A 27847-nucleotide genomic window follows, 5' to 3' on the forward strand; every position below is an offset into this window, starting at 1 on the left:
CAAGGTGAACGCTTGTGTAAGTGTAAGTGCAGAAATGGTGATTTGGGCCACACCACCAATGTTGCTCCTTACATTCCTATCTTTAAATGTCGCTTCCTTTGTTGCCTTCGTACTTTTATCCCTCCGTTAACGCAGATGAAATAGGTTTAGCTAAAATACTTCTAGCTAGTCTAGTCCCAAAAGCCATTTGCAAAGACCCCAACTTTCGTAATTCCTGAGTTCTTACTCTCATCTATGGTCACCAACTTTCAGTAGTGACCAAAAAGAACAGAACATAGATGTTCTCTGTTCTCTCTCTTAGGAACATGGTAAGGTCCTCACTCGCTGTCCAAGCTACTCAAAGTGGAACCACTGCTCCTTCACATCTAGAGAAGCCTGTTGAGGCAACTTGGGAACATTTTGAAGGAACCCTTTGGATGCCTCCAGTGGAGAAACTATTACTATTACCTGGAAGAAAGTCAGCATTATTCAAGAAGAGCTGGAAGAGATTTATTTTGGGAGAGAAAAGTCTTGACTTATTTGCTCCGCCTGTTACCTGCACAACCTGATCTCAGATAAGATGGAAACAATCTGTCAAGCATCACTTAAAAGAGTAAAATATATTGTTGGTAAATCAAATCTAATCTACTCTAAGAATGATGTTGAATCAGACCAATAACAAATCAATTCTCCTGCCATGAACGCCACTTTTTTTCCCAGCCTCCTTTCCAACATCCAAACACATCTCCCCCTTTGTCTCAATGTCCCGGTTGTGAGAGTCAACACAACGACTTTCCCAGGATTCCTGCCTGGCTAACAGTTTTTTCGCTAACAAGGAAAGAACCTGCTCGCGCCGCACATGGAAAGCTAGTTTTCCCTGCGTTTTTTGGAAGAAAAGATCTTTGGACTCAAGCTGAGATTTCGTCCGCCCTCGCACTGTCCCTCTGTGTGGCGATGCATTCAAGGACCCGCTGAGGTTCTCAAACAAGGTCTGACTAAAAAAAGCTATTTGGAGCCGTGAGCGAGACCTTTCGCAGCCAAGTAAAACATCAATGAGTCTCGGAGACGCAGGGCTCTATATTGCTTTCAACAATTATTTACATCTGCCTTTTTGAGGTTTTTTTTTGGGGGGGGGGGGGTTTGGCATGTTTGAGCATGCTTATCTTCTCCATCATCGGGCGGGAGTGAACGGGAGAAAGCAGGGAGCCGTGAAGTCGACCGAAGAGTGACAAGTGAGTCTGGGTGAGTAACGGCGGGCTTGCCGGGGGGATCGAGGAAGGCGCCCCCGCCGATGGCGAGCTCAAGAAAACACGATAACGTGGGACGACTGATAGTGACGGGGAACAGGAAACCGACGCAGGGGACTGAACAAACAGCAGGAACCTGCCTCGCACAAGAGGAACATTGTTTCGTCCGTTTGAAGGATGTAAAACATTCGTCAGGACTGACATGGATCTGTCTATCTGACTTTCAATGAGTGGGAGTCACCCCCCCATTCCCCCCCCCCCCCCCAACAACCTCTCCTCCGCCTCCTCACCCCGACTCCCCCACTTTCTGCTGTTTTTGGAGGTTTTCCAGACTGGACGTCTGACTTGATGTGTTCAAGACTTCTTTAACCTTTCAGGACCTCTGTGACACGAGGACCACTTATCATCTCATCTCGCTTGTGTTTGTTGAGGTGCAGCTCATCGTTTCAAGGCCTCGCCGCTCAGAACCGCTGTGTGTTCCACAAAAAAGTTCTAACCCACAAAAAAGCTTGAGTCACTATCGAAGATGCAAAAATAAGTCTGTTTTCAATTTTCTGCGCTCGAGTTTCCCCCTCATTCCCATGCACACGGAACAACATTATGACCACTCGGCTATAACTCAAACAGAGATTTACACCTTCTATCCATGAGGTAAACGTACTTAAAACATTATGACCGCTTACAATTGAAGCAGGAAGGACGGCTGTCAAGCTGTGTGATGAAATAAAAAACATTCACCAGAACTGGTTCTTAACATTATGACCACCCATAGATGACTGTTAAATAAGGAGGCATTTTGGGCAAAAGTCACCACAGTTTTCTTCTCTTGAAGGAGCAAGTGGCGCTATTGAAGTCTACTATGCTCGACTGAGCTTCCCTCACTCGTGAACAAGACGTCATATTGATACTTCTCAGACTGAGAACATTGGCCTATTTACGTTTGCATGTTTCCCTCAAAATATATTAAAATTGTGTTTTAAGGTAACATTTTAATACTACACTTCATTTTCAATTGTACCTCTTTGTATCATCACACTGTAACTTCATCTTTAATTTAAGAAAATGTCTCTGGAATTTGTTATCCTTCCAATCAAAATCATTTCTTCAACTTGGTTTCTAAAAATAAACAACATGAATATACATGCCATAGTCGCCCAAAAAAAACAAATAAAATAAGCAGTTGGTAAATAAATATTTTTTTTATTCTGTTATTGGCTTTTTACAGGTACAAAGCGTACATCATGTTATAGTTTTATCAAAAGTGGAAAATACTGATGTTACATATGTAACAAATGTAAAAAATAAGTCTTTCAATCTTACTTTCCCCGAAAGTAAGAACATACATTTCAGCGTATGAAAATATCCATAAAAACACAGCTTAAGTGATTTAAGTTAATAAAACGTACAAAAACAAAACAAAAAAAAATGAGGATGGATTTACTTCATGACTTCACCATGAATTCAAAAATGTACACTTTTCTTTTTTTTCAGTTTGACAAGATCAAAGTTGGCTGGTGAGAAAACAAAAAACGACATTTCCCATACTGCAATTCTCAAATGTCTATAAGGCAGGGAACTTAATAAAACACTCACTCGTTCACCAGTAACACAGGACATGATGCCTTCAGGTGCAGTTGGCATAAAAACATGCTTCTTTTTTTTTTTGTCGAATTAAACAAGCATCTATACGAGGACTTTATTTTGTCCTCAAAACTCTTGTCGCCATGTGAACCATGTTTATTTTTGAAAGGATAATTCCAGCATAAATGATCAGAGGTTGGTGTCAGAATACAGACATGATCTCCCTTCATAACAACTCTGCAGGCCACTCATAATAATTTGGCAGGCCAGATTTGTCCCCCGGGCCTCGGAAAGTGAACCAAAAATTGAACCTTGTCACACTCAAAGTGAAAAAACACTCGTGCATTTAAAGAAAGGTGTTACTGAACTCCAACACTTATCATGTGTATATACTTAACAATGATTTAAAAATGTGCATCATGTCACAATTGTTTATTTTGCAATATATTTGTTCATGAAACTCAAAGTTCCTTGAACGCATCTTTGAGGCGATGTTCATTTTTCAAGTATTTAAACACTAATTTCTCATTTCGAAGTGCTTAGAACTATGTGCTCTCCTAAATGACCTTTTTTTTTTCTGGTATTTGTATAAACGTTGACGATTAACAGTTGCGACACCGACTATCAGACCTGTCTGAACCAAACAATTCATCTTAACAGTTTGTATTTTGGGTGAATCCCATTAATGCAGGGGCTCTAGAGTTAGCGTATGTTAGCATGTGACGTACAGATTACCACATTTGATTTCTTCACATGGCTGAATTCTTCATCGTAAACATGACGAGCTTGTTCGTAGGGAGAGGCAGAACCGGTGACGAAAAAACATTTTTGATAACAACAAAAAAGTCATTCAGAGTCAACAAAAAAAACACGACGAGGCATGAAGGTACAGTTAAGGTTCCGCCGCTAAATTATTCAATACGTCATGTTACAGGTGCTTCTGCTGCCTTACTGCATTGAAAGTTGTCTTCAGTCAAAAAAAAAACACATGGAGTCCGATGTTCTCTCAAAATGTACACTTCCTTTTTTTTCAAACGGAGAACATCACATTTGTACAACGTCGTAATAAATAGTCTCATACATATTGCTCAGCTTCTCCTTCATTAAGGATGGTCACCGAACCGTCGCCGCTGGTCATTTCAATGTCTTTAGCTGCTGCGTTTTCAGGAAGTAAGGCCAAGTCCTTGAATACGTCTACATAATGTCCAAAGCCTGGGCCCCAGTTTAAGAGATTGTCCCAGTTGAAGCTCCCACCTTGCTGGGATATTTTGTGCGGCAAGGTGTAGTGTTGGTCTCCAGGGGGCATCTGGACAATTCCAGGCCCCCCTTCTGCCCTCCTGCTAGGGTAACGCCTGGGCTTGAGTCTCGCACCGTAGTCGTCGTCATCTGCATCGGATTCGTTGACTTGCGAGAGCTTGGGAACCCTGGAGCTGTAAGACACAGGTTTCTCCCTGTCGTACTCCATCTCTGAGCAGGTGAAGGAGTCGTGCGAGTCACTTTCGGAAGATGACTCTGGTGCAGGAATGCCGTCGGCAGGGTTGCGGACCCGTGAAAGAGGCCTGCGGCAGTCGTCCTCCGAACTTGAGCGCCCATGGTCAGCACTGCAGATGCTAGGATTGCGAGGGCGAGGTGTGTTCAGCCTCTCAACTTCTTCAATTGACAACCCCACTGGTGGCCCAGTCTCCAACGGGATTTGCTCAATGGGTTGTTTCAGGCGACTGCTTGGCCTTGAGGTGTGGCCGTGATTGGCCATGGTCTGGGGGCTTTTGCTGCGCCTCCCTAGTCTCGTTGCATAGTTGAACATCGGCGGTGGCTGACACATATCATTGTGCAGGTCAAGAGGACTACCCTCACGACGTGCCAGGTTTAACTCTCTGGTCGGTGTATTTCTGTAGAAGGAGGATGGCTTTGTAAAAGGAGCCGGAGAGTGTCTTGACAACGGGTTTGGTGTTGGACAGGCGGAGTGAGAGTGGCTTAGAGGTGTTGAGCGCAGGGCTTGTGTGTATTGGGGCTGGTAGGTGTAACTTGTTGCTCCCAGGGGTAACGGGGACTGTCGGGCAAAACCAAGGGGACTGTGTCTCTGGATGGAGAATTTCGGGGTGTGGCTTCTGAATTGTTTGTAATGCTGTATGATGTCTGCATCTGAGGGGGCGATACTGCTGGCGTTGTCGATGTCATAGTGTTCAATATCAGCCTCTGGTCCATTGCAGGGGGCACAGGGAGCACTAGGGACGGTTTCATTGTTGTGCGGAATATCTGTTTCATCATATATCAGGTACGGATTTTCTCTCTCGATAATGTCTGGTTTGGGATTTCCTTCCGGCTGTTTCCTTACCGTCATATCGTCTCCATATGGCGGAATATTGTCCGGGTCATCGAAGGCAACATTCTCACTTCCCTTCTTTTTCTTCTTTTTCTTCTTCTCCTTAGGTTTCTTTTCCTTGGTGTCCTTTGGCACTTTGGTCTTGTTTCGTCCCCTGCAGTGGTTGCACAGGATGAGGCTGAGCACAACCAGTGCGAGGACGGTAGCACAGCTGCCAACAATTGCGGGCACAGCCCAAATCGGGAGAACCATAGACTCCGCCGTTGGGTTTGGACTACAGACAAATCCACCATTGTTGGCGGTTTTACAGACGGTACCTTGTGGACACTGGACACCGAGGCAGGCCACCAGTGTCTCACATGTTTGTCCAGTGTAGAATTCAGAGCAGATGCAGGTGAATCCCGAGTGTGGGTCCGGCACACAGCTGCCTTGGTTCTGGCACGGATTAGAAGAGCAGTCTCCAGGCGGGACGCACTGGTAGGTGTACCACTGGTTGACACACATCAGGCCATCCCAGCATGGACTGCTTTCACACAAGTTAGGGCCTCTGCAGCCGATCTTGACGGAAGAGCTAGTTTTGGTTAGCGCCACAAGGTCATGTTCTCCGTTAAATGGAAGATTCTCGCCGTTGTACTTCACATAAGCCAGGCAGCCGTCGAAACCTGCAAACAACAGAAAATGGGTTCAAGTAAAAGAAGCAGTCAACAACAAAACTGCAAGAAGAACCGTGTCCTCTCGCCACACGACAGTAACCCTAAAATGTCTGGTCAATCAGCTACCTCAGAATGAACGGAATTTTGTTTTGGCTGAATAATCATTTCAAGATCGTCTGGGAAAAACCCCTCGCAGAAAAACAAAACAGACTGGCCCAAATCTATCACTAACCAATTTTAGACGAGAATTATTATCTTGAACAGAGAACCCACCGTCTGGGTCACAGAGACGGACATCTGGGTTGGATGAACAGTTCTGTGTTCACTCAAGGTTTTGTTTTGTGTTCTTCCTCACAGCGCGGCCGGAACAATTTAAGTAGATATAAATTAGGGTCGTCCAAACTGTGTCTCAGTCTTTTCATCAGGACAGCAGGCAGATTAACATGCCGGAACATTGAGAGGACGACCTCGACACACTCTTGATTTTAGAAGTTTGTGATGATTAATGCTACGGACGACTATCGTGTCTGACTTTTCTGTTTCTTGTAAACTGACACTCAGCTGCTTCCCATCCAGTTTTTGTGTTTTGCACATTTGTTCACTTCCCCCTTCCTTGACTCTGACTTATAGGCTATAACTTTTATTTTTGGCTGCCATAGATGATTGCAAAGGCCTGCTGCCTCTTCTACTGTGGAACTTAGCTGTTAAGATAATATTCAAAACAACAGCCTCAAATGCATCTTGTTTTCAGCTTCCACTTTTCCTTTAGTTCAAGGTCAGGTCAGGACGTGAGGTTGACATGAACAAGGAGCTAACAAGCTAGAAAGGTTTATAAGATTCTCAATTGAGACCAAAGATTCCCCCCTCGCTCTCACCTGCTGCTGTTTTCTGTTGACCATTTCCGGACGGGATCCCTCCCAGGGAGAACGTCAAGACACCGAGTCCACCGAAGTCCTGCGTAGCGTGCTGGACGACCCTGCTGTGGCTGCCGTCCACTCGGATGACGGTCGCCGAGGCATTCTTCCGCAGTTGCAGTGTGTGCCACTGGCCGTCGGACAAGACGAGGTCGCCCACGGTTCGCTCCACCTTCCCGCCCACGCCGGCATCAGAGATGTAGTGGACGTTACCGTTTCTCAGCTGGGGAAATAAAACAGTAGATCTTAAGAGTCCTGACAGAGATTTAGCACCAAGGTCAAGTCGATCAGTGAATGTCTTGCTGGTCAGTGTAACCTGCTGGCTTCATGTTCTCGAGTTTGATATGACAAACATGCAAGAAGAACAATTCCAGATCTTTTCTAACAAGCGACATCGTTAATGTCTTATCCACACGTTGGTGGAGGAGTTTCCTCCGAAATCATCAGATAAGCCGAAGAATTGATTTGAAAAGCAGAATGTTCCTCCGAGCCAAAGTAAAGCGGAACATTCTGTGTGGGGGATTAATCAACGCCTTTATCTGTTCACCATATTGTTGTGTGTAGTTCAGACTCTTAAAACTCACCACTTGTGTTTCCGCTTGTTAAAAAATGTACTTTGAAGTGGGTATAAAGTTAGTCGATTCAGAGCTTAGAACTCAAGTTGGTTAAGCTAAGTTAGTTCAGATGAATTGGTATACAATTTTGGTAAGGCTAAGTTTGTAAACTTAAGTTAGTTAAGCTAGGTGAGGAAGCTAAGTTGGTGATGAAATAGTCATCAAGCTTAGACAGTGAAGGTCAAGCTCAGACAGTGAAGGTCAAGCTAAAGTACTAGTTTGGTTCATAAGTGGTATTTCAAAAGTGGTGGGTGGTCATGCTATGTTGGTCAGATAATGTGTAGAAGAAAAGTGAATCTTGCTAAAAATGAGTGATGTTAAGTTGGTCATGTTAACGTGATCACACTAAAAGCTTAGCCTTACAATGGGTCATGCTAATGTGGTAATGCTAAGCTAGTAAAGCTAAGTTGATAGCACTAAGTTGATCATGCTAATATGGTTAAGCTAAGTAGTAAGTACTATGTTGTTCATGCTAACGTGGTAATGCTAAGATGTCATGTTAAGATGATCACGCCAACATGGTAAAGCTAGGAGAGAAGAAAGTCCACCGCTCTGGTCTGGTTTTACTAGGCAACTGTGGGAAAGGACAAAGTTTGGACTCGGACTGAGGAACCCGATAGCGGTGGACGATGAAATCAGATGCTTTTAACGGATTATAAGATCGTTGTAACGCGGTGGAGGAGTTGATCGTCGATAACTGCGGCGCTACCAGCCCGACTCAGACCGACCCGTCTCCCTCGCCTGCTCTGATCCAAACTCCAGACTTCCTCTGGCTCTATTGTTCTGGGCAGAAGACGTCCAGTCCCACTTTACAGTCAAACCGCGACCGGAGCTGCTGACTTTCATTACGGAGGAGAGCGAGCTGCAGGATGTTGTTGTTGTGCCGTGATGACTCTAGCAGAAGCTCACCTTCACCGTGGTGTAGTTGCTGCTCTCCTGCACGTGCAGCAGCGTGCCGCTCTTCCCGCGAGTTCGGAACTTGAGCTCCAGGCTGCTGGGTCGGACCGGGTCGGGGTTCCGGCCCTGCAGGGACCGTCTCAGCAGGACGTCGCGTTTTGGACCTTGTTTCATGGAGTAGTCCAGGCGACCGGTGCCGTCCAGGGACAGAGCCGTGTCAGCCGTTATATCTGAGAGGAAAGAGCGAGAAAGAAATCACAGTCAAAATCTTCACTCGTGTAACAACTGAGTGTTTTCTTCTGCTACTGATCTTCTTTCAGGAAAAAACATAATTGAAAACAGACTAGTTTTTGCTACAGTTTAATCCTCTTTCTTCAGAGGAGGGTTTATACATTCCAAAAGAAAATGTCTTTTTCAAAAATGTGTGTTTCCAGCACATTTTCTTCCCCCCTGACTGTCAACTTTTATTTTTCATTCAGATTTTTGTGGGTGAAATTTTAAACTCTCACGTGTAAAAGTTTTGATCAGTTTATCTTCACACGCATTTTTTTTCTTCGCCAATTCTATTGCTGCAGTTTTATTTTGTAATTAAAGCACAATTTCTCATTTCTGTATTTTTTCTTTTTAGAGAAAAAACTGTATGTTTTAATGCAAATGTATTATGCTTTTATATTCTGTTTTCCTTTCATGAATGTTAATGAATTATATTTCATCCCAGTTATTTAGTTTAAACTTAACGTATTGTTTGCAAACGTTTAATTTTATTATTTTATGTTTTAAATTGAATCTTTCCAATTTTTTTTCATTACAAAATATATTATTTTGTAGTATAGAAACAACTTTTAAGTGAGGGATATTTTTTGGGTTCTTGGGAGCTTGAATTTGGAAGAACATTTTTTATATTTAAACAGTTGTGAAATAATATCCACGTTTTGTTTTGTTCTATAAATATTAACATTTTTGTTTGGCAAACAAGAGTTCGGTTCCAAAGGTTGCAGACACTTGGAGCACGGATTGTTTTGTGTTCCCTCAGAGTAAATACGTGTTGTTCAAGAAAAATAAAAGTTGAGGAAGAAATATTCGTCTCTGATGCGCCGTCGTACTTTAACTGCCTAATGTCGGATTAGTTGTTTCCCGCTGCAGCTGTTGGACCATCAAATGATTTTTCGGGGCCAAGTACCGCGACCACAAATTGTTCTTCGAGTTCCTGCAGGCCGTTAAAGATTGTGTCTAATAAACGGAACACGGAGGTCGACCTCAGCGCCATTAAAACTTTATCTGAATTTCTGCCTTCTTATGTCATCACACATTTCTTGTAAAACGAAAAGGCTTGATTTTGGAAAATTCTGCTCGAGCTGCTCACGTGGATCAACAAGCTCAAACTTTTGCACATGGAAAAGTGTGACCAGCCATTATTTTAAAAGCTGTTAAAAGCTCCAGAATTAAATCTTGTACGGCTGGTGAACGAACTCTATACTCCATTGTTTTAACACCAGTGTGGACTTTTATGTATTTTTTTTTTTTTTACTATGAAGTAGTTTTTTTAAAAGGAAAATAATAAACATATGGTTAATGGAAAAAAGCTATTTTTAAATCCATCTATCACAATGTTATAGAAAAAATTTAAAGTAAAATGGTTGATTCAACATTTTTCCCTAAGTATCCAAATATTAATATATATATATTTTCCAAATCTGTTTTTGAGATTAAAAAAAAAAACTTTACAGAAAGAAGAAAGGAAAAAAAAGAAAAAGTTTTACAAAAAATATAGACATTTTGCTCAATTTTTTATAGATTAAAAGCCCTTTTACCTGTGGCTTGTGTTAACTTTTTAACACATGTTTTTTAATACAGGTTTATTATAATCTACTTACATTACTTTTTTTTTTAAAAATATGGTCTATATTTTTCTTTTTTGTTCATACTTTAGTAAGTAAGTAAGTAAGTAATATTTATTTATATAGCGCTTTTCGAGACCAGGGTCACAAAGGTATCTTTTATTCAGTGTCTGGGGGTTTTTTTGCCAAAAAAGTAAACTATTGAAAAGCTAACCAGCGAAGACGCCGATCCTAAATTAAAAAAGATATTCAGAGGAAAAGTAAAAGAAAAATGCTACCAAAAGTCTATGGTGATATCAAAGTATTCAGGCAGTTCAGCAAGTTTGTGTTGAACCCGACGACACTTCCAATGATTGGCACGTCGGTACAGCGAAGCAACAATGAATTTTGTGGTGGGAATGTTTCGTGGGTCTACAGCTGCACACTTACATTTCTCGCAGAACTTTCCGGTGAATCCGTCCACACACTGGCACTGCTGCCAGGACCAGTGGTCCAGACAGGTTCCCCCATGTCGGCAGGGGCTGGCGGTGCAGGCTCCCTCCAGTCTCGGGCATCTGTGGGCACAAAGACGACAGGCGGACGTCAGTTTGACGAGTCATCTGTCCCGGCTGTGTGGTGATTCATCGGACCTCAAAGAGTCTCTGGGGATTTGCATATTAAAAGATTCTTCGCCTTTTCAGGAGCCGAGGAGAAAAACTCCTCAAATATCTCCTAATTGAATCCAGAGATGTGAAAAGGAGGCGTCCCGTGGCGTCACTGGGCATGGAGGACAGGAAAAAGAGGGCGGAGTTTTTGGTACTAACCTGTCAAGAATGCCGTGCGACGCCAGCGCCTGACTGGGCTCCAGAGGGCGACCGTTGACGGCGAACTCCATGATGCAGCCGACAAAGTCGTGGGTGGCCACTTGACCACGGCGGTGGAGGAGCGGCTCGATGGAGCGGACGCCGCCGACCAAGAGTCGGTTGGGCTGCACGTCCAGAATCCTGCAGGGACGCATGAGGGGTTGAAATGGGCTATTCTTGGCCGGTTAAACAAAGTACTCACCAGTCCGTGTGAACGGCAACGTTGCTGACGGCGCAGTAACCCGGTTCTTGGTCTTCGCCGCACAGATCCACCGTCAGCGACGCCGCCTGCAGGAGGTCAAGGTTTAGTGGAAAATCCAAAAAAATCCTTCCTGACCCAGTCTCGCACTCTCCCACCGGTCTCACACCTCAACACAACAATCATCCTTCTACTGTTTCCGTCCCAGTAAAATAACGATTTCACCAGCTTCCCACCAAACTCCCAGGGCTCGCCGTGACTGATAGATCAGCAGTCCGGCCGGAGAGTTTCCTGGTCGCAGCTCTGAGATGGACGGGATAACTCTTTCCCCTTTTTCCTGGACCAGATCGCTGGCACCGATAACCTGCTCACTCAGAGTTCAACTGTCAGAGGCTCTTTAGCTCCAAACCCCAAATAAAATAAAGCTGAAGAATTAAACTCGGTGCCAGAAAGGAAGAAGATGTTGTTCAACACCTTCAGAATCTCCTCAAGAGATAGGTCGACAAGGAGTCTTTATTTGAGAGCCCAGTTGGTGGCGCTCTCCATTTAAAAATGACGTTTCATCTATTAGAAGTTAAGAACCAAAGATTATAAAACAGACTGTATCATACTGTGAAATGGAGCCTCATTGACCTACTTTTTAAGGTGAATTTGAGAGACAACAGGAAGTTATTTCCGCACAGGAAACAACAACCACTTAGGTATGAATAGCATAACAAGTATTTGGTGTAAACCCCAAGTCTAAGACCACGGTGGGAGAGCATGCCAGGGTCTCGTAGAAGGATAGCGGAAGGACGAAGATCAGACTTGATGCTGTCACGGGTTCGACTCACCATGCCGGCTCTCCGGGCGATGACGGTGTGAAACTGTCCGTCCGAGACTCGAATCATGGTCATCAACTTGTACGTCCCGCTGCCCAGGTTGAAGGAGAAACGCATCCGACCCTCGAACACCTCCAGAGCCAGGAACTCCGCCTTCTCTCCGGTCTGGTTGTCGTGGTTGTACATGAGCAAGGCGTTGCTCTTCAAGGTGGCAAACTTGATGTATATGTAGTTGTTGTTGGGGTCCAGAGACGGGAACTCCATGTAGGAGAGCTCCTCGAAGCCGTAGCTGTTGAGCTCACAGTGTTTGCCGAAAACCCCTGAATGATGAGAAGAAAATCTTCAGATCCTCACAGCACAAGTGACGTTGGTTGTTCAAATGTATTGAGTTCGAAATCCTTTAACTAAAACAAAAGAAGTGCACAAAATGATGTGAAGATGTGAAGTAAAGTCAGTTTATAAATATGTTAAGTCCTCACTGGTCCAACTGTGGGACCAAAGCTTGGATTCCAAAGAGTTATTATGGAACCACTTGCTGGTTTCACAGAACCAATTGGTTCATGGGGGTATTTTTTTTTTTTACTTTGGGAGGAAACCGGAGTGTCCACAGGAATGAACAAACTCCACATAGAAAGGGGGTTGGACTCAAACCTACAACCTTCTTGCTGTAAACAGTATCCGAGATGTACTTTTTAAAGTCCAACAATGCTCTTACTGTCACTCAGACCACAAGGTGGACACTTGGACTTTCAGGAGTGACTGTAACATTACTTAACTGGACGTAAAGTGATGTAGATGTGTTGGGTCCTGAACTAGAACTCCAGCTCAGAACTCCTGCTTGTTTTTTTGGGGGGTTTTCTTCACAGCCCCGCCATGTGGAGGTTTTTAGTGCGACCATTCATATATTCAATTCACAGACTTCACTTCACAGCTGAACTTAAATCTCTCCACGATTACTCACCAAACGGACAATGACAGTTATATCCGTCCACCCGGTTCTGACAGGACCCGCCATTAAAGCACGGGTTACACTCACAGTGATTGATGATGGACTCACACGTCTTGCCTGGTTCACAAAACAACACAAATCAAAATGGATGAGGTGGCGGATGACACAGGAAAACCCACATGGAGGGAAGAGGCGGAGCTATTATATCATGGACAATGATGTAATGGAATAAAACATGGGAACCGTCTGTGTGTGCAATATAACCTCTTTATTACCCTTAACTCTGTTTAAAACACTTCTTAAACCAAAGCGCTCTTCAAATATTACGTACTTACTTACTTACTTAAACAGGTTTAACCTCTAATAAAACATGCTGATCTAGCAGTTAAGGCGGCAACAACAAATCAATAAAATCTATCAAAATCAGTGATAAAAGGAATTGGCAACAAATTTGTGTAACGATTTGAAAATAGTGAGACAACTTGTTCTTTCCGAAACACGTGATCACTTAACATTTGAAAGCATTTAACCTTCCGCAAATTGGACATTTTCGTCCCCAGCCAAGACTTTGCTTGGCTGCTTAAATCAGAAGAATTTAATTATTTGTGTGTGTTTATTACACATTATGGATTAAAAGAAACTTTTTCTGATTTGTCTATACAGTTTATACAAATTACAAGCACAGGTCCCTTTAATGAAAAACAAGCAAATGTTTTGCACACATGTATAAAAAAGAATACACGATATAATTGGAAAATAAGTGTGTGTATTATTTGTATAAAGGTTGTTTACATTATTACAAACATATTTGTACTCATTGAAGATGTGTCAGTTGTGTTTTTTATTAATAATGGCCTTGAAGTAAATCAGTGCGGTCGATTAATTAAAAAAATACTGTATATTGTTTAAATAAATTGTAAAACTAATCGTTTGTTGTGGCTTTATTCGCAGTAAGGCCAGAAGTGTCTTAAACATCTGTAGACCAAGGAACTCACTGTTTCTTTTTACCGAGGAACCCACTGTTTCTTTCTTTGTGCCACGATTCGTTCCACTTTGTTTGGAAAAAAAAGTTGTTTGTAACGCGATGAACATGAGGTGTAAAAATAAAAACAGATGTGTAATGAGTGGCACCACTGGAGGCAGAGAACGAACCTAAAACATGAAAACGTTGTGGACGATGGAAAGAGTTGTCTAATGGAGACGGATGCCAAAAAACGGGGCGGACAAAACAGGAAGTTCAAAGCGAGGCCAGGGAAACTACTACTAGGTGCAGTTCTCCGGCACAGTCGTTCGTCTTCATGATGGTTTCTTTACCGTTATAATAAAAAGGGACAGTAATGAGTCGGCTGACTGCAGGAACGACTCTCAGCTGCTGTCGACGTCCGCTCGGCTGTTTTAAGTAATTCCACTTCAAATAAACTGATGTGGACTAATCGAGCGCGTTGAAGCCGAAGCACGACTGCGATTAGATCTTTTATAAATCTGATCATTTGTCTCACAGAGACTCTGGACGTGAGAGAAAGTGAGTGTGTGTGGCCTGTGCTGTAATTCGATACGTGTGTGTGTGTGGAGTTAGCTTCATCTATTTTATTAAAGCAAACATGTCTGGCTGATGTTCTTCACCCTCGACAAGAATTCCAAAATAAACCAGCAGCTTTTCAGCTTCACCAGGTTTTATTCAGGCGTGCAAATACCAGTTTCGTAGGTTAGATTCGGGTTAGCTAAAATGCTAAGCTCCTGTGAGTAAATATTGATTCAAGGTTGTTGCTTCTTTCTCACGCAAGAAGCTTTATAGTTGTTTTTGTTCTTACTTCAGAGTGTATAAAACTCTGAAAAGAAAATAAATCGTGCAAATTAAAGCCCAGGAACAAACTCACCAAGAGGTCTTTTTAAACAGCCAAAAAAGTGGGGTAATACATTTAATGGAATTTAGAATAAGGTAGGACTTTACTGTCATTAAAAAGTTTGAGTGAAAGAAGAAAATTAAATTTACTCAATATTTTAAATGGAAGTGCATCTGTGCCCTTGTTTGTTCATGTGTTTATCTAGTCGTCATGAAAATTGGAGTTGTACCTGTGAAGCCGGAGTTGCAAAGGCAGTTGAAGCCGCCGGGGAAGTTCTGGCACAGCGCTCCGTTCTTGCAGGGGTTCGACACGCACTCGTTGACATCCCTCTCGCAGGCCATCCCGGTGAAGCCGTCGGGACAGGTGCAGGAGAAGCCTCCGACCAGGTTGTGGCAGGTGCCGCCGTTGTGACACGGCGAGGGCAGGCACTCGTCGATGTCGGTCTCACACAGCGCCCCTGTGTAACCGGGCCTACAGCTGCAGGCGTAGGGCTGCAGGGGGTGGTTGGACACGAGGATCACTGGGACACTTTCCTCTGTCTTCATATCAGGCCCGACACTGAGACGCCTCTTGCAGCTGCCACCATTCTGGCACGGGTTGTGTGTGCATGGATCATGGTCCACCGCGTCTATTTGCACCCCGCTTTGTCTATATAAAATGTCTTTGATACTCTGGAAGAATGTGGCCACCCCGCTGGGGTTGACATATTGTCCATGACCCCGTTTTACAGCTGCCATCACGAAAGTCTGATTGTTGAGTTCAAACACGTTGTAAAGCAGCACTCCTGTGCCCAGACCCGCCAGCTGAGAGTTGGCGATGCGTACGAAGCCGAGGTAGTGGTTGGTTAGGAAGTCTTTGACTCCCTGAGAATGGAGTCGGATTAGAATGCTGTTGTCCACGGTAGAGTTTGTGAATCCTGTGAAAAGTACTTTGGCTGTGTTGCTGACTGAGCCATGGACGCCATCACTGCTGCGAACGGTCAATTCAAACGCCCCATCTGTCGAGCGCGCTTTAGAGTTCAGGTTACATGTTCCAGTTGGAATATTAAACAGAGCAGATGAGGCCGGAATGAGGGAACAGTGGAACCGGTCCTGGATATCAGGATCCTGTGGCTTGACGTCTCCTAAAGAGCCTCCAGGAAACATGTTCCCAAAGTAGTGGACAAAGATTTCCACGGACCTCGGCTCAGAGGGGTTGTCGTTTTGGTCATTTACTCTGACGTGAATCGTTCCTGTGGAAGACATTTGAGGAACACCCGAGTCTTTGATTAGAACTGAGAGGTAGAAATCGCTGATCTGTTCTCTGTCAATCTCCCGACTTGTGCTCAGAACTCCAGCTTGACTTAAGGTAAAGTAGGTTTTCGCCGAGCTGGGGCTAAGAAGGCTGTACAAGTAAGGGCCTTGGTTGGGGGGTAGATCTGGGTCAGATGCCGTAAGCGTTGTCACTGAGGTGCCAGGCCGTTGGTTCTCCATGGTCTCAGTGTACGTCGATTTCAAAGTTGGACCATTGTCATTAATATCTTCCAGGTTGACAATTAGAGTGCAGCTTCCAGTGGCAGGCGGAGAGCCAGAGTCCACAGCAAGAACAGTTAAGTTGTACACGGGAGTTTTTTCTCTGTCCAGCTCAGCTGAAACTGAAACTTGGCCACTTCTTTGATTGATAGTGAAAACATTCTTATCAGACTCTGGGGCAATGGAGTAGGAAAATCTGCTCCAACTCGGGACAGAGTCGGAATCTTCAGCCCTTACAAAAGTAACCAGACCACCAATTGCCAGTCCTTCACTTATCTGCACATCATATAGTTCTTGAGTGAAAACTGGGGGATCGTTGGCGTCGAGGATTGTTATGTTCACAAATACCTCGTCAATGTCAGCCCCGCGGATGGCTCCCGCGTTCTTGGCCAGAACTCTAAGAGAAATCTTCTCCTCTTTCTCGCGGTCCAGAGTACCTGTGACATAAATCTGGCCACTGATCTTGTTGATGCCGAAGCCGCTTTTCCTGCTTCGGCCAAAAATGAGGTAGTAGACCACTCCATCATCTCCTTGGTCGCGGTCACTGGCGAAGACTTCCCCCACCACAGTGCCTTTTGGCGCGGCTTCAGAGACCTCGAAGTAGTACTGTTTGGAGACGAAACGGGGAACGTATTCATTGGCTCCTTTAAGCTGTATATTGACATTGGCGAAGCTACACCTCTCCTCGTCGGGGACATTGAAGGCCTTCACAGTCAGATGGTAAACCTGCTTAGCTTCATAGTCCAAGAAACCTTGCGTGGTGATGGTACCAGTGTTTGGGTCGATGACAAAAAGGTCGCTGTCCGACGACTGTATCACATACGCCATCACTACATTTGGTCCGGAATCGAGATCTGTAGCGTTCATTTTGACCACCGTAGTTCCGCTTGGAACGTTCTCTTGCACAACCGGGAAGTATTCGTCCGGAGAAAACACTGGTGGGTTGTCATTTATGTCTGTTACATGGACGGCAACAGTTACAAAGCTACTTTTTGTAATCCATCCGCCATCCGTGGCCGAAACCCGTAGCTCGTGCAGCTGTGCTTGTTCAAAGTCCAGAGGTTGAGCCAATGACAGAACTCCAGTTTTGCTGTTCAGCATAAACACACCATCATTGTTGCCTGAGGTGATGTTGTATCTGATCAGACCGTTCATTTCTTTGTCTTTGTCACGGGCGGACAAGGTTCTAATGGCCGTCCCAACAGCAAGGCTTTCGGGAACTGTTGCAGAAATTTGGCTTTGAGAGAATTCGGGTGTGTGGTGGTTCTCTTCAGTGACAATAACTCTAAGTGATGTTTGTGTTGACAGTGGAGGGTTGCCTTTGTCACTGGCTGTGACACCCACACGGAATACTTTGTTCACATCAAATATTAGCGAGGAGGCAACAGTAATCCAGCCACTCGTCTTATCTAACTTGAATTTGTTTGAGCTGTTTCCTCCCGTGATATCATACTCCACAATGGAATTAAGGCCAAAGTCTTTTTTGTCATGAGCTACCAGCTTTATCAGTTTGGTGCCAACCTTCACGCTTTTTGTTACAGGCGTGAAGTAATTGTTGGACTCAAACTCAGGAGGATTGTCATTACTGTCCACAATATTCACAATAACCGTTGACTCGCTCATCAGAGGTTTCACTCCTCGATCTGAAGCAGTTACGATGAAGCTGTGCCGGTTGATGTTCAAACTACCAGCAATGGTGGAGTTGAGATATTTGAGTTGCTGCTTTACAAATATTTCCCCAGAACTTGAGTTGATCCTGAAGTACTCCGACTGCGAGCGAATGAAGTAAAATATTTTGCCGTTGAACCCTTCGTCCGGATCTGCGGCGTACACCTGCGTAACCAGTGAGCCCACTTCAGTAAGTTCAGGATAGTCCAGGTAGTAAGACGGACGACTGAATCTTGGTGCGTTATCATTGACGTCAGTAATAAAGATGGTCACGTCAGTACTGACCGTCCAGCCGGAGTCATGAGCAGAGACTTTGACAATATAGTGGTCTGTATCTTCTCGATTGAGAGGTCTACTTATCGTTATGTCGCCGGAGCTTGGGTTGATATTAAAAGGAAGGCTGGAGTCTGTTATTGAGTAGCGACTGATGGCATTTGAGCCGGCGTCCTCGTCCGTGGTGGTGACCCGTGTGACTGTGTAACCAACAGGCGCATTCTCCGCTACCGTTGCACTGAAGATTTTAGAGAATCTTGGGGCGTTGTCATTTACATCGAGAACATTAATTTTGACGTTTACCGCTGAGTTTTTAGGTGGAGAGCCTCGATCTGTAGCCTTCACCTTCAACGTGTAATGCGCCACCTTCTCCCTGTCCAGAGGCCTGGTGGTGCGAATCTCACCCGTGGCCCGGTTGATATTAAAACTGTTGTCCATGTTGCCATCGACAATCACGTATTCCAGCTGACCGTTAGGTCCGTTATCGAGGTCCACGGCAGACACGGTGAGGACGCCCTGCGGGGAAAGGTTCTCCAGTATCTTTGCATTAAATGGATCTTTGTCAAACACTGGATGGTTGTCGTTCACTTCCAACACAATGATCTCCACCTTCTCATAAGTGGAGTACGGCGGGAAACCTTGATCCCTGGCCTCGATCCAAAGAACGTATTTCTGAAACTTCTCATAATCCAAAGGGTGTCGGATGGACAGCTCACCCGAGAGCTGGTCGATGTGAAAAGCGTAATCCAAGTTCCCACTGGCGATGTAATAAGACAGCGCCCCGCCTCTCTTGGACATGCCGGCCACCGTCGTGACGACGTGGTTGGTCGGCTGACTCTCCGGGAACGTGAAGGTGTGTTGTTTGAGCTTGATAACTGGAAAGTTCCCGCCTGTGACAAAGCGCACCGTCACAGTTGTCGTGTCCATTTTGGGGCTGACCCCTCCATCTTTCACTCGCACTGTGAGGGTGACCTCCGAGGTGCCCGTTAGCTTCTCGTTAGCGGTGATGGCGCCTCGTACGGGGTCGATCTTGAACTTCTCAGAGTTGCGGCCCATCAGGGAGTAGTGGAGCTGGGAGTTGGAGCCCGAGTCCTCATCCGTGACCGTCACCGCGAACACCAGAGAACCTGTGGAAACACAACATGCTACAATTAATACTCGACAAAGCTATCTCATGGAGCTAGCTAGGCAGATGAGCAGCTTTACAACCGCTTTAACTTATCTAGACCAGATTCTACAAGAACAGTGAGTCAGAAACTTTCTATGAAGGTCGTGTCCTCACCAGCTGCCGTGGACGCAGGTATGTGCGTGACGTAGGGATGGTGATGGAAGCGAGGCGGGTTGTCGTTGATGTCGGCCACCGTCACGGACACGGTGGCGGAGCTGGACAGGCCCCGCGGCTGACCGCCGTCTGTCGCCACCACCAGCAGCTGGTAATTGGCTCGCTCCTCGCGGTCCAGCAGGGAGCTCGTGATGATCTGTCCCGTGGCGGGGTTGATGGAGAACTGGCCGTGGCCTCCGGTCAGACTGTAACTGCGGGGACACCAGAGAGTTCGGGTGTGAGGTGAGTTGAGAAGCATGAGATCAAGGTCACGTCGAGTGCTTCGTGAAATTTTAAGAATTTAAAACGATAAAATAAATTTCATGTGACGTTTACACTCATGTCTATAGAGGGCGCTGGTTTATATTCTACAGCCGACTGGATTACTGTATATAATACATTTATAGCTTTGGAACGATCTTCCTCTCTCTTTGCACTTTATGGATCTACTGACTCCTTTAAGAAACATCTTAAGACGTTTTTATTCGTTCAGGCTTTTCCTTAATTTTCTGGAACTCCTGTTGTGTTATCAGTTTTATTTTGATCTTTAAAGTTTATACTTTATTGAGTATTGTTTTGATTGTTTAGGCGCTTTGTGACCCTGGTCTGGAAAAGCGCTATACAAATAAAAATTACTTACTTACTTACTTATATGTATTTGTTTAAACATTTTATGGCAATTATGTCGATTTTTAGTTACAAAGCCAGGATGAGACAGATATATTTTACACTTCTATAATACTTGTTTTTTTACTTAAACACAAAAAAATAAGAATATTTTCAATGACTTTTGAGACTAATAAAATACCTTAAATTCAATTTTTCTAGTTGGTGTTTTGGTGTTGAAGGTTCCTCTCCATATGGGACGTAAGAAAGCTCATAAGAAACGATGCTGACCCTCATTCTCTTCTGGTCAACGATGACATTTAAAGCACTTTATTGTTCCCCGTCAGTGATCATGAAGGGCTTCATCTGAAGTGACCATCACGTGAGTCCGATGGCAGGAGAAGGTCCTCGCTGAGAAAGGAAAGTAACCGACAGCAGCCAGGTTCCACAATGCTGACCCGGCCGCCCCCGATGAGCTGGACTCGCTCTGTCACAGACGATTAACGTCCTCATTACGGTGTTTTGGGAAACCAGCTCTCGCCCGGTACCCCCCAACGTGTTCCCTGTGGGGTGAGCGGGGAGACCAGAGGGTTTCGCGCCGGCGAAAAAAAGGGGGGGTTCAGCTCAGAAGCTCCCGCACGGATCCCCCCGTGGAGGGATGTGCGGGTGTGAAAACAGGGCTTCTCCACTCGGGAGTCAAACAATAACTGGGAGTGTCGAGTGCCGTCCTCACGTTCTGCTCGGCTTCTCCTGTCAGCGGCTGCAGCGAGTGATGAGGTGAGGAGCAGAAGACCGACCCGATTACCGTGGAGTCGGCGCTGCTCGCTTCCCCCGTGAGTCTGCAGCCAGTGAGTCTTGGAAGGCGAGACGCCTCGAAACGAGTTTGAAGAAACACGAAGCTTTGATGAGTAACTCGTATCGTTGAGTCTCTCTGCAGCTGTTTGACTCAAAAGCGGGGACTTATAACTCCTGCTTTCCATAAAGCTGGAATGGATCTCAAATATTAAGGAAATATCTTGTAAAAAACGGTAAAAATAGGTGTGATATGGACGAGTACGGCCGGACCAAGAATAGCTCACAGCGGAGAAGACTGGCTCAACTATTATCAATGTTGAAAATCGCTAAAAGATTCATCTGAAAAAGGGAATTTGGAGTCCCTTCCTGAAATTTCGGAAGGAAAATGATCCGTCACTATGAGCAATAAATGGACCATTAAAAAATATATATATATATCTGTATTTTTCATGGACACTGAAAACAGTGAAGCCTAATAAATATTAAAAGTGTATTATTATTATTATATTCTATTTGAATGTTTTCTTGATTTTTATACTTATACATTTTATTCAAGCTTTATTTTTTTTCCTTCAATGATGTTGCATAGGATTATGTAAGACGATTCAAAACAAACGTTTCTTTTTGTTAACAAACTGTAATAACAACAATAATTCATGTATTTTAACACTTGTGTGATATCCTCTGGTATAAGGTGAATGAACCCCCTTACTTCCATTAATATAAATGTAAATAAATAATACAAGGGATACCTCAAACACATTTGTTTCAGGCCTTTCGGGTCACCTTGTCCCTAATATAACACAAGGGTAAAGATTAAAAAAATACATAAATCCAATAATAAAGTTAATCATACTAACTTAAAAACGAAATAATCCAAAAAGTTAAGTAAAACTTAAACAGAAAATAATATTTTTGGTGTTGAAAATGAGTAGAAATCATAAAAAACTTAATTTTGCTTTAATTGTGGATATTTTTGTGCATGATTGCTAAGTATTATAAACCCTTGATCACCACAGAGCCCTCTAGTGGACAACAATGTAACATGTCTATAAAACTTTATAACCAAGATCAAAGAGTCGTGAGTCACAGTGAGTCACGAGTTATAGGTGACTCCAGCACTCGCGTGAAAAGACTGACCTGATCACGCCGTTCATCCCCACGTCGGCGTCCGAGCCGTTGACCATCAGCACGTCCGTCCCCGTCGGCGCGTCCTCCATGATGGTCGTGTGGAAGTTGGACGACGAGAAAACCGGAATGTTGTCGTTCACGTCCTTCACCAGGACCGTCACCGTCCCCGTCCCGCTCAGCGACGGAGAACCTGCGGATGAGAGAAGAAAAAAAAAAAAAGCTTGCTCAGAGGCTCAAAGTCGCTGAAACCAAATCTTCCCGGCGCCCTTCCTGGGGTTCCGGACCCTCGGCTGGATTTGATTTCCACAGCGAGGAATCTATTTTAGAGCATGTAAGCCAGGTGGAATTCCAGTGAGCAGGAATTCTATTTTCTCCTCACGGTGACGAGGGTAGACCTCAGTCGACTTCCCTACTAAGTTCTGGTTATTGACATCATTCCTGGGAGCACCTGAGGCTCGGAACCCTCGAGCGTTAACCTTCCCTCCCGCGGGTCTCTGCAGGGGGTCCGTGTTATCGCTCCGACACAAACAAAAAACCCTGCGTGTGTGTTCAGCTGCTTGGACGCAGCTTCTCCCACATTATTAAGAGATCATAAAAACATTTGGACCGGCGCCACAACAACAACGCGCCGTGACAAAACAACAGGATCCCTCAGAACCGGGTCGAAGGAGAACCCGGAGGACACGTCGCTCGACCGGAGCAGACGGGAGAGTTTATCTTGTGCAGATGTAGCTCATTTGGAAGTTGGGATTATCTCCCTGGTGGAGGCGATACTGGAGCAGGAACCGGGTCACGGGCCGAAAGTCGTTAGATGTTTGAAAATACTTGTGATTTATTAACGACAGATTCATGATTTGTTGAGACAATCAGAGATAATGAGTTGATCCGGGTCAGTAATTCAAGTCTTTTTTTTTTTTTAATTAATAAAATGTATTTTAAATAATGATGAACGTTATTTGGGGGGAAATACAAGGACAACAATTTAAGTTTTCTCAATAAAAACGGTTGGCAAACAAATATGACTTGAAAAATAGATTAAATGTCACTTTTAAAAGAAATGACTAAATTTGTATCACTTATCTTAAAGAAAACCTATAAATATTCATCTTTGGACAAAAAATGGACAAAAAAAAAGGATTTAGCCACAAAAAAAATGAGTCAAAAAGAAAGAACTGTGAAGTTGTTGAAAAAAAAGAAAAATTAACAAGTAAATTCAGCTAAAAAAGTTATCTTTTAAAAAATTAAAGCAGATAGAAGAGTACATCATAAACTAATATTTCTCAGAAATAGCTGAGATGTCAATTTAAATCACTCATTTTAGAAAAGCCTCTTAACATATTCGTCTTTAAAAAAACAAAAAGTCAAGGTAAGCTTTATAAATTTAAAAATAAATATATATATATATATATGTATATATATACTTAAAAAAAATGAACATTTGTAATAGTAATAATCAGGAAACATTTTTACTGAAGAAATAACTTGACAATAAAAAATACATATGTATATTCTTGGATAAGAATCAGTTTGTTTTTAAATATAAAAAAAATAAACAAAACTAAAACCTTTAGAAAACTCTAGATGGACATAAAGTTTGGTTCTTCTAAATGAATGACGATGATTTAAAGAAAAATGAAGCCGACCTTCTTCGAGAGAGTCGAGAGTTCTCGTGACAAACGTCTTCGTTGAGAAGATCAATGAAGAAACTCTTGTATTAAAAACTTCTGCTCGTTGTCCCGGCAACAGATGAATCTCTCGCTCTTCATCTGATCCTCTTAATTCAGGAGGTGTCTGTGTGGAGCTTAAGACTTGTTGGTCCAGTTCGATATAAAGCTCACGACAGCTGCTCCAGTCCAACTAACACGATTAATGATGCGCGAATAAAAGAACCTTAAAAAACAGGGATTTTAAACTGAATTGTGGGGATTAATATTTAATTATAAATACTATTTTTTATAACAATAATAATCACATAACTGCAGTTTTAAAATATCAATGGGAAAATACTACAAATAAAGTAGAACAACTAAAATCTAATAAAAAATATATATATATTAAAATAAAAGGGATTTCAAATGTATAAAAAACATAAATATGATAAAACGATTAAAATAAACTTTTTCTCATCAATCCAGACTCGACTGTTTTGTTTCTGACAGGAATTGTTTCCTGGCGATGGAATGTGCTTCCAGACAGGAAGTGATGTCACAGCCTGTTTACTGCCACTTCAGGACAAGCGCCTCTGCTACCTCTCATGACCTCCGACCTCTACAGCCTGACCAAGCACCGCCGAGTGGTGAGAACCTGAACTGCAACCTCTGACCTCTGACCCGGCCGTGACCCGGCCCGGCGTTTTGTCACTCCTTCTTCTGGTGCGTCGGCCCTCGCGGCATCACGCCGCTCGCCAGGTGTCACGTGACCGCCGTGACAGCTGTTCCTGCTGCAGCACTCGAAGGCGGATCCGGTTTCATCCCGTCCAGGAAATCCCGGCTCGTATGCTAATGAGCTTCGGATTCAGAAGCTCCGCGCGAGACGGTTCTGGTGATCGCCGTGACGACAGCTGATAAATGACCGGGAGACGATCCAGCCGATCGCTGCTTCAGGTTCTGGACGAGTGCGACGTAATCTCATTGAAGGGTTAATCACAGGTCAGTCTGGCAACACCTCTGAGGACAGAACAACTCTCTTTGAGTCGCTTAGAAATGGATTCGAGTCTTTTGAATCCAGATAAAAATGTGTTTGAGTCTTTTATTGAGTCATTATAGTTTTCGCTACTATAATGAAAACTACTCTTAAACTAGAGTCACAGGGACTTTGATAATGATTCTGACTCAGGGAATCACTTCTTTAGAGTCCAGCCAACTGACTCAAAGCTTGAATGTGACTCAGGGATCCATTGTCTACAGTCAGTTTGACTCGCTCCAGACATGAGTCAGACTCACAGTCGTTAACTTAATGAGTCATTTACAACTAGAAATACAAGTCACAGCTTTTTTTTTTCTTTTTTTAATGCGATTCACTTCTGTTTCTAGTGAGTTAGATTGACTTTCGACTCGAGTCACAGCGACTCAATGACGAATTTTATGATTAAACACAATTTAATAAATTTTTTTTCTGGATCAAACCTGTGAAAAGTGCGGTCTGGGGCCCACATGTGGCCCTTTAAGAGTATTTATGTGGCCCTCATGATTTTTAACATTCACCACTAGTCTCCAAATATGTTTATAAGTTAAGTAATAAGTTAATAATATTAATAATAATAAGTTAATAAGTTTTTGTTTTAGGACTTTGCCTTTATATTTGGGTATTTATTGACCTTCAAATATATTAAAAGTAAGTTTAAAGTAAACATAAAATAAGTTACAAATATGCAACTTAATAAATAATAACAAGCACATTTTACTTTATTATTTTTAATTAACATTTTTTGCACCTTCATTTTTTTATGATGGCCCCTCGCAACAGCCACTCTAAAAAATGTGGCCCCCAACACTGTTCTAGACGCGATATATATATATATATATAGTTATTATATTGTAGTTATTATAAACCTATTGATAGATAACAATTTAATTTTACATTAATTATTACAATATTTAGCTAACTTTCTTCCCTAATTATTCAACCCTGATATATGTTATAATATATGTTCTTATTTTAAAAAAAATATATACAACTGTTCTTTGTTTGTGTCGTTCAATTGTTTAAAAAATGTCTACTAGTTGTGTTAAAAAGAAGGTAAAAGGTAAAAATCTTTCAATCACTTGTATGAGTATGAATACACACTCAAGGGACTTCAGAGATGAGGTGCAGGAACGACAACTGCCAAATATTGACTACAAAAATGCTGGCGTCAAATGAAACCCAGGAATGAACATTAATCAAAGACGAAGGAAAGGAAATTGAAACACAGAACAGGAAGTTTAGGCAACATTTTTGGAGGGTAAAAAAGTTGATGGACTTCATGAACGACAAGACAAACACGTGTGTCGTCATCTCAGTAAGTCCATTATTTCCACCTCAAGCGTCCGTCCAGAGTCCACGTGAGCTCTGAGGGTCCGGGACCAGACCGGCCCGCCATCTGTGCCGGACCGGCCTAAGCCGCTGGACTCCGACATATGTCAGCAGACTGAGAACCTTATTAGTGTCCATTACCAGCGGATGCATCACATTAACCTCCAGCAAGGTGGCGCCGCCATGTTTCCGGCCAGCGGGGGGGGAACGTAGGAGCGCGTTAATGGACTCTAAGCTACCTGTTAGTGCCCGCGGAGGGGCAGACCCCGCTGGGAGGGTCCAGGCGGGGGGTTCATCCGCAGCCACCTCCCGGGAGCAGAGTCCGGTTAAGCTGCGCTAAGACGCATGTTTGCTTTGTTTGACTCACAAACTGCAGAGTTAGACCTGAAGGACCTGGAACGGTTTTTACTACACAACAAAGAAACAACATGTGAAACTAGAAGCTTATGATACTTATTTCAAAAGATTCGACCGAGAAAATAAATAGTTGATATATAAGTTGAAAAAATGTGTATTTGGATAATTTGTTAATAAATGCATTTTATGTTGTATTTTTTTCTTACACATATTTACTAATCAATACTAATTATATAGTTTATTTTACATTTCTACAAATAAAAATGGTAACTAAAAAATCTTAAAATGTCAAATAAAAAGAAACAAATGATAGGAAATAAAGATAAAAATGACAATAAAACAAAATTAAGATGGTAAATGTTGAAACCTTTTTACAAAAAACTTTTTTTTCTAAAAGATTGTATACAAGCTGTTGAAAATAAAAGAAAATTCAGAGAAAAGAAAATTTGAACGCCACAAAAATATTTGTTAGACTGAATAAATGTATTAAAAAGAAGAAGTTTAAAACCAAGTGACCGCGACTATATATGTTTTGTGTTTTGTATTGCAAAAAAAATATTAGGAAATAGCAGCAAAAACTAAAATAATTAGACAATGGTCTTTCAAAAATGCTGACAATGCAAAAATCAGAGTCAAACTCAAGAAAATTTTGATAATTCTTTTGTAAATAATGCTACGAAAATGTTGGCACAAAGCTAAAGAACGAACGTTAATAAAAGTTAAACGAGGAAGAAATAAAAATGTAAAAATGAATACAGGAAGTGAAAACAATTTTGGCTAATCTTTTGGCGGGAAAGAAAAGCTTATCGATTTTAGTCAAGTTGAAATTCTTCTCACTCCGTCTTCGACTTTAAGCTGTGTCTTGGTTCAAATGACGACGTGAACGTTGGAATTCTCGGGGACCCTGACCCGGGGATCACACGGGGGTTCTCACCGGAGGCGTGTGTGCGGAGGCTAAACGCTTCATTGGCGATCATGGACTGCGGCGGCGTTGGCGGCGTGAATCGCACACATCATTACTCGCGGCCGAAGAAAGGTCCGTTTGGCCGGCAAACAAGTGAAATTGAGATTTTTCCGCGACCAGATCCGGTTGCTTTGCGACAAAGCTTCTTTTAATGCGTCGGCCGTGAAAGAGCGCGAGCTGCTGCCCCTGCGCTCGCTGCCAGACTCTGCAAACACGGCGTTCTCACAGTCCACCGCTGCCCTTCCTCTTCCTCTTCCTCTTCCTCAGACCCCTAAGAAGACCCTCCACAGACCCAGAGATGACACCACGGCTCATTAACTCAATTAATGGCTCACTATTTAGCTTCTATGACATGAGGTTGTAGGTTCGAATCCCACTGAGGTAACGAATAAGAGCTTAATAACATGATTGATTCTAGTTTAAGATCATTTATATTAAAAAAAATATTAATAATTCTGACTTTTTCCTCACCTGAATTTTAGTGATTCAATTTCTTGCTAAAATAC

At 43.1% G+C, this 27847-nt stretch overlaps 1 protein-coding gene across 2 annotated transcripts in view; it reads right to left on the bottom strand.

The window, feature by feature from the left end:
* Positions 1–2701: 2701 nt before the first annotated feature.
* The window catches only part of fat4 (FAT atypical cadherin 4), a 95738-nt gene continuing 70592 nt past the window's right edge, over positions 2702–27847 (bottom strand). The window contains exons 7-17 of one of the 2 annotated variants that reach the window (XM_087799562.1): positions 22016–22196; positions 19436–19686; positions 14931–19280; positions 12870–12974; positions 11921–12228; positions 11091–11176; positions 10850–11029; positions 10476–10600; positions 8221–8438; positions 6659–6920; positions 2702–5792 (exon numbers count right to left, since the gene is read on the bottom strand). In XM_087799562.1, the coding sequence (XP_087655688.1) occupies positions 3883–5792; positions 6659–6920; positions 8221–8438; positions 10476–10600; positions 10850–11029; positions 11091–11176; positions 11921–12228; positions 12870–12974; positions 14931–19280; positions 19436–19686; positions 22016–22196 (7976 nt within the window). In that variant the 3' untranslated portion in view covers positions 2702–3882. The remainder of the gene's footprint in view (positions 5793–6658; positions 6921–8220; positions 8439–10475; positions 10601–10849; positions 11030–11090; positions 11177–11920; positions 12229–12869; positions 12975–14930; positions 19281–19435; positions 19687–22015; positions 22197–27847) is intronic. The other variant, XM_087799563.1, reaches the window with a different exon arrangement.

Source organism: Callionymus lyra, chromosome 9 (assembly GCF_982586985.1).
Source record: "Callionymus lyra chromosome 9, fCalLyr1.hap1.1, whole genome shotgun sequence".
NCBI lineage: Eukaryota > Metazoa > Chordata > Actinopteri > Syngnathiformes > Callionymidae > Callionymus > Callionymus lyra.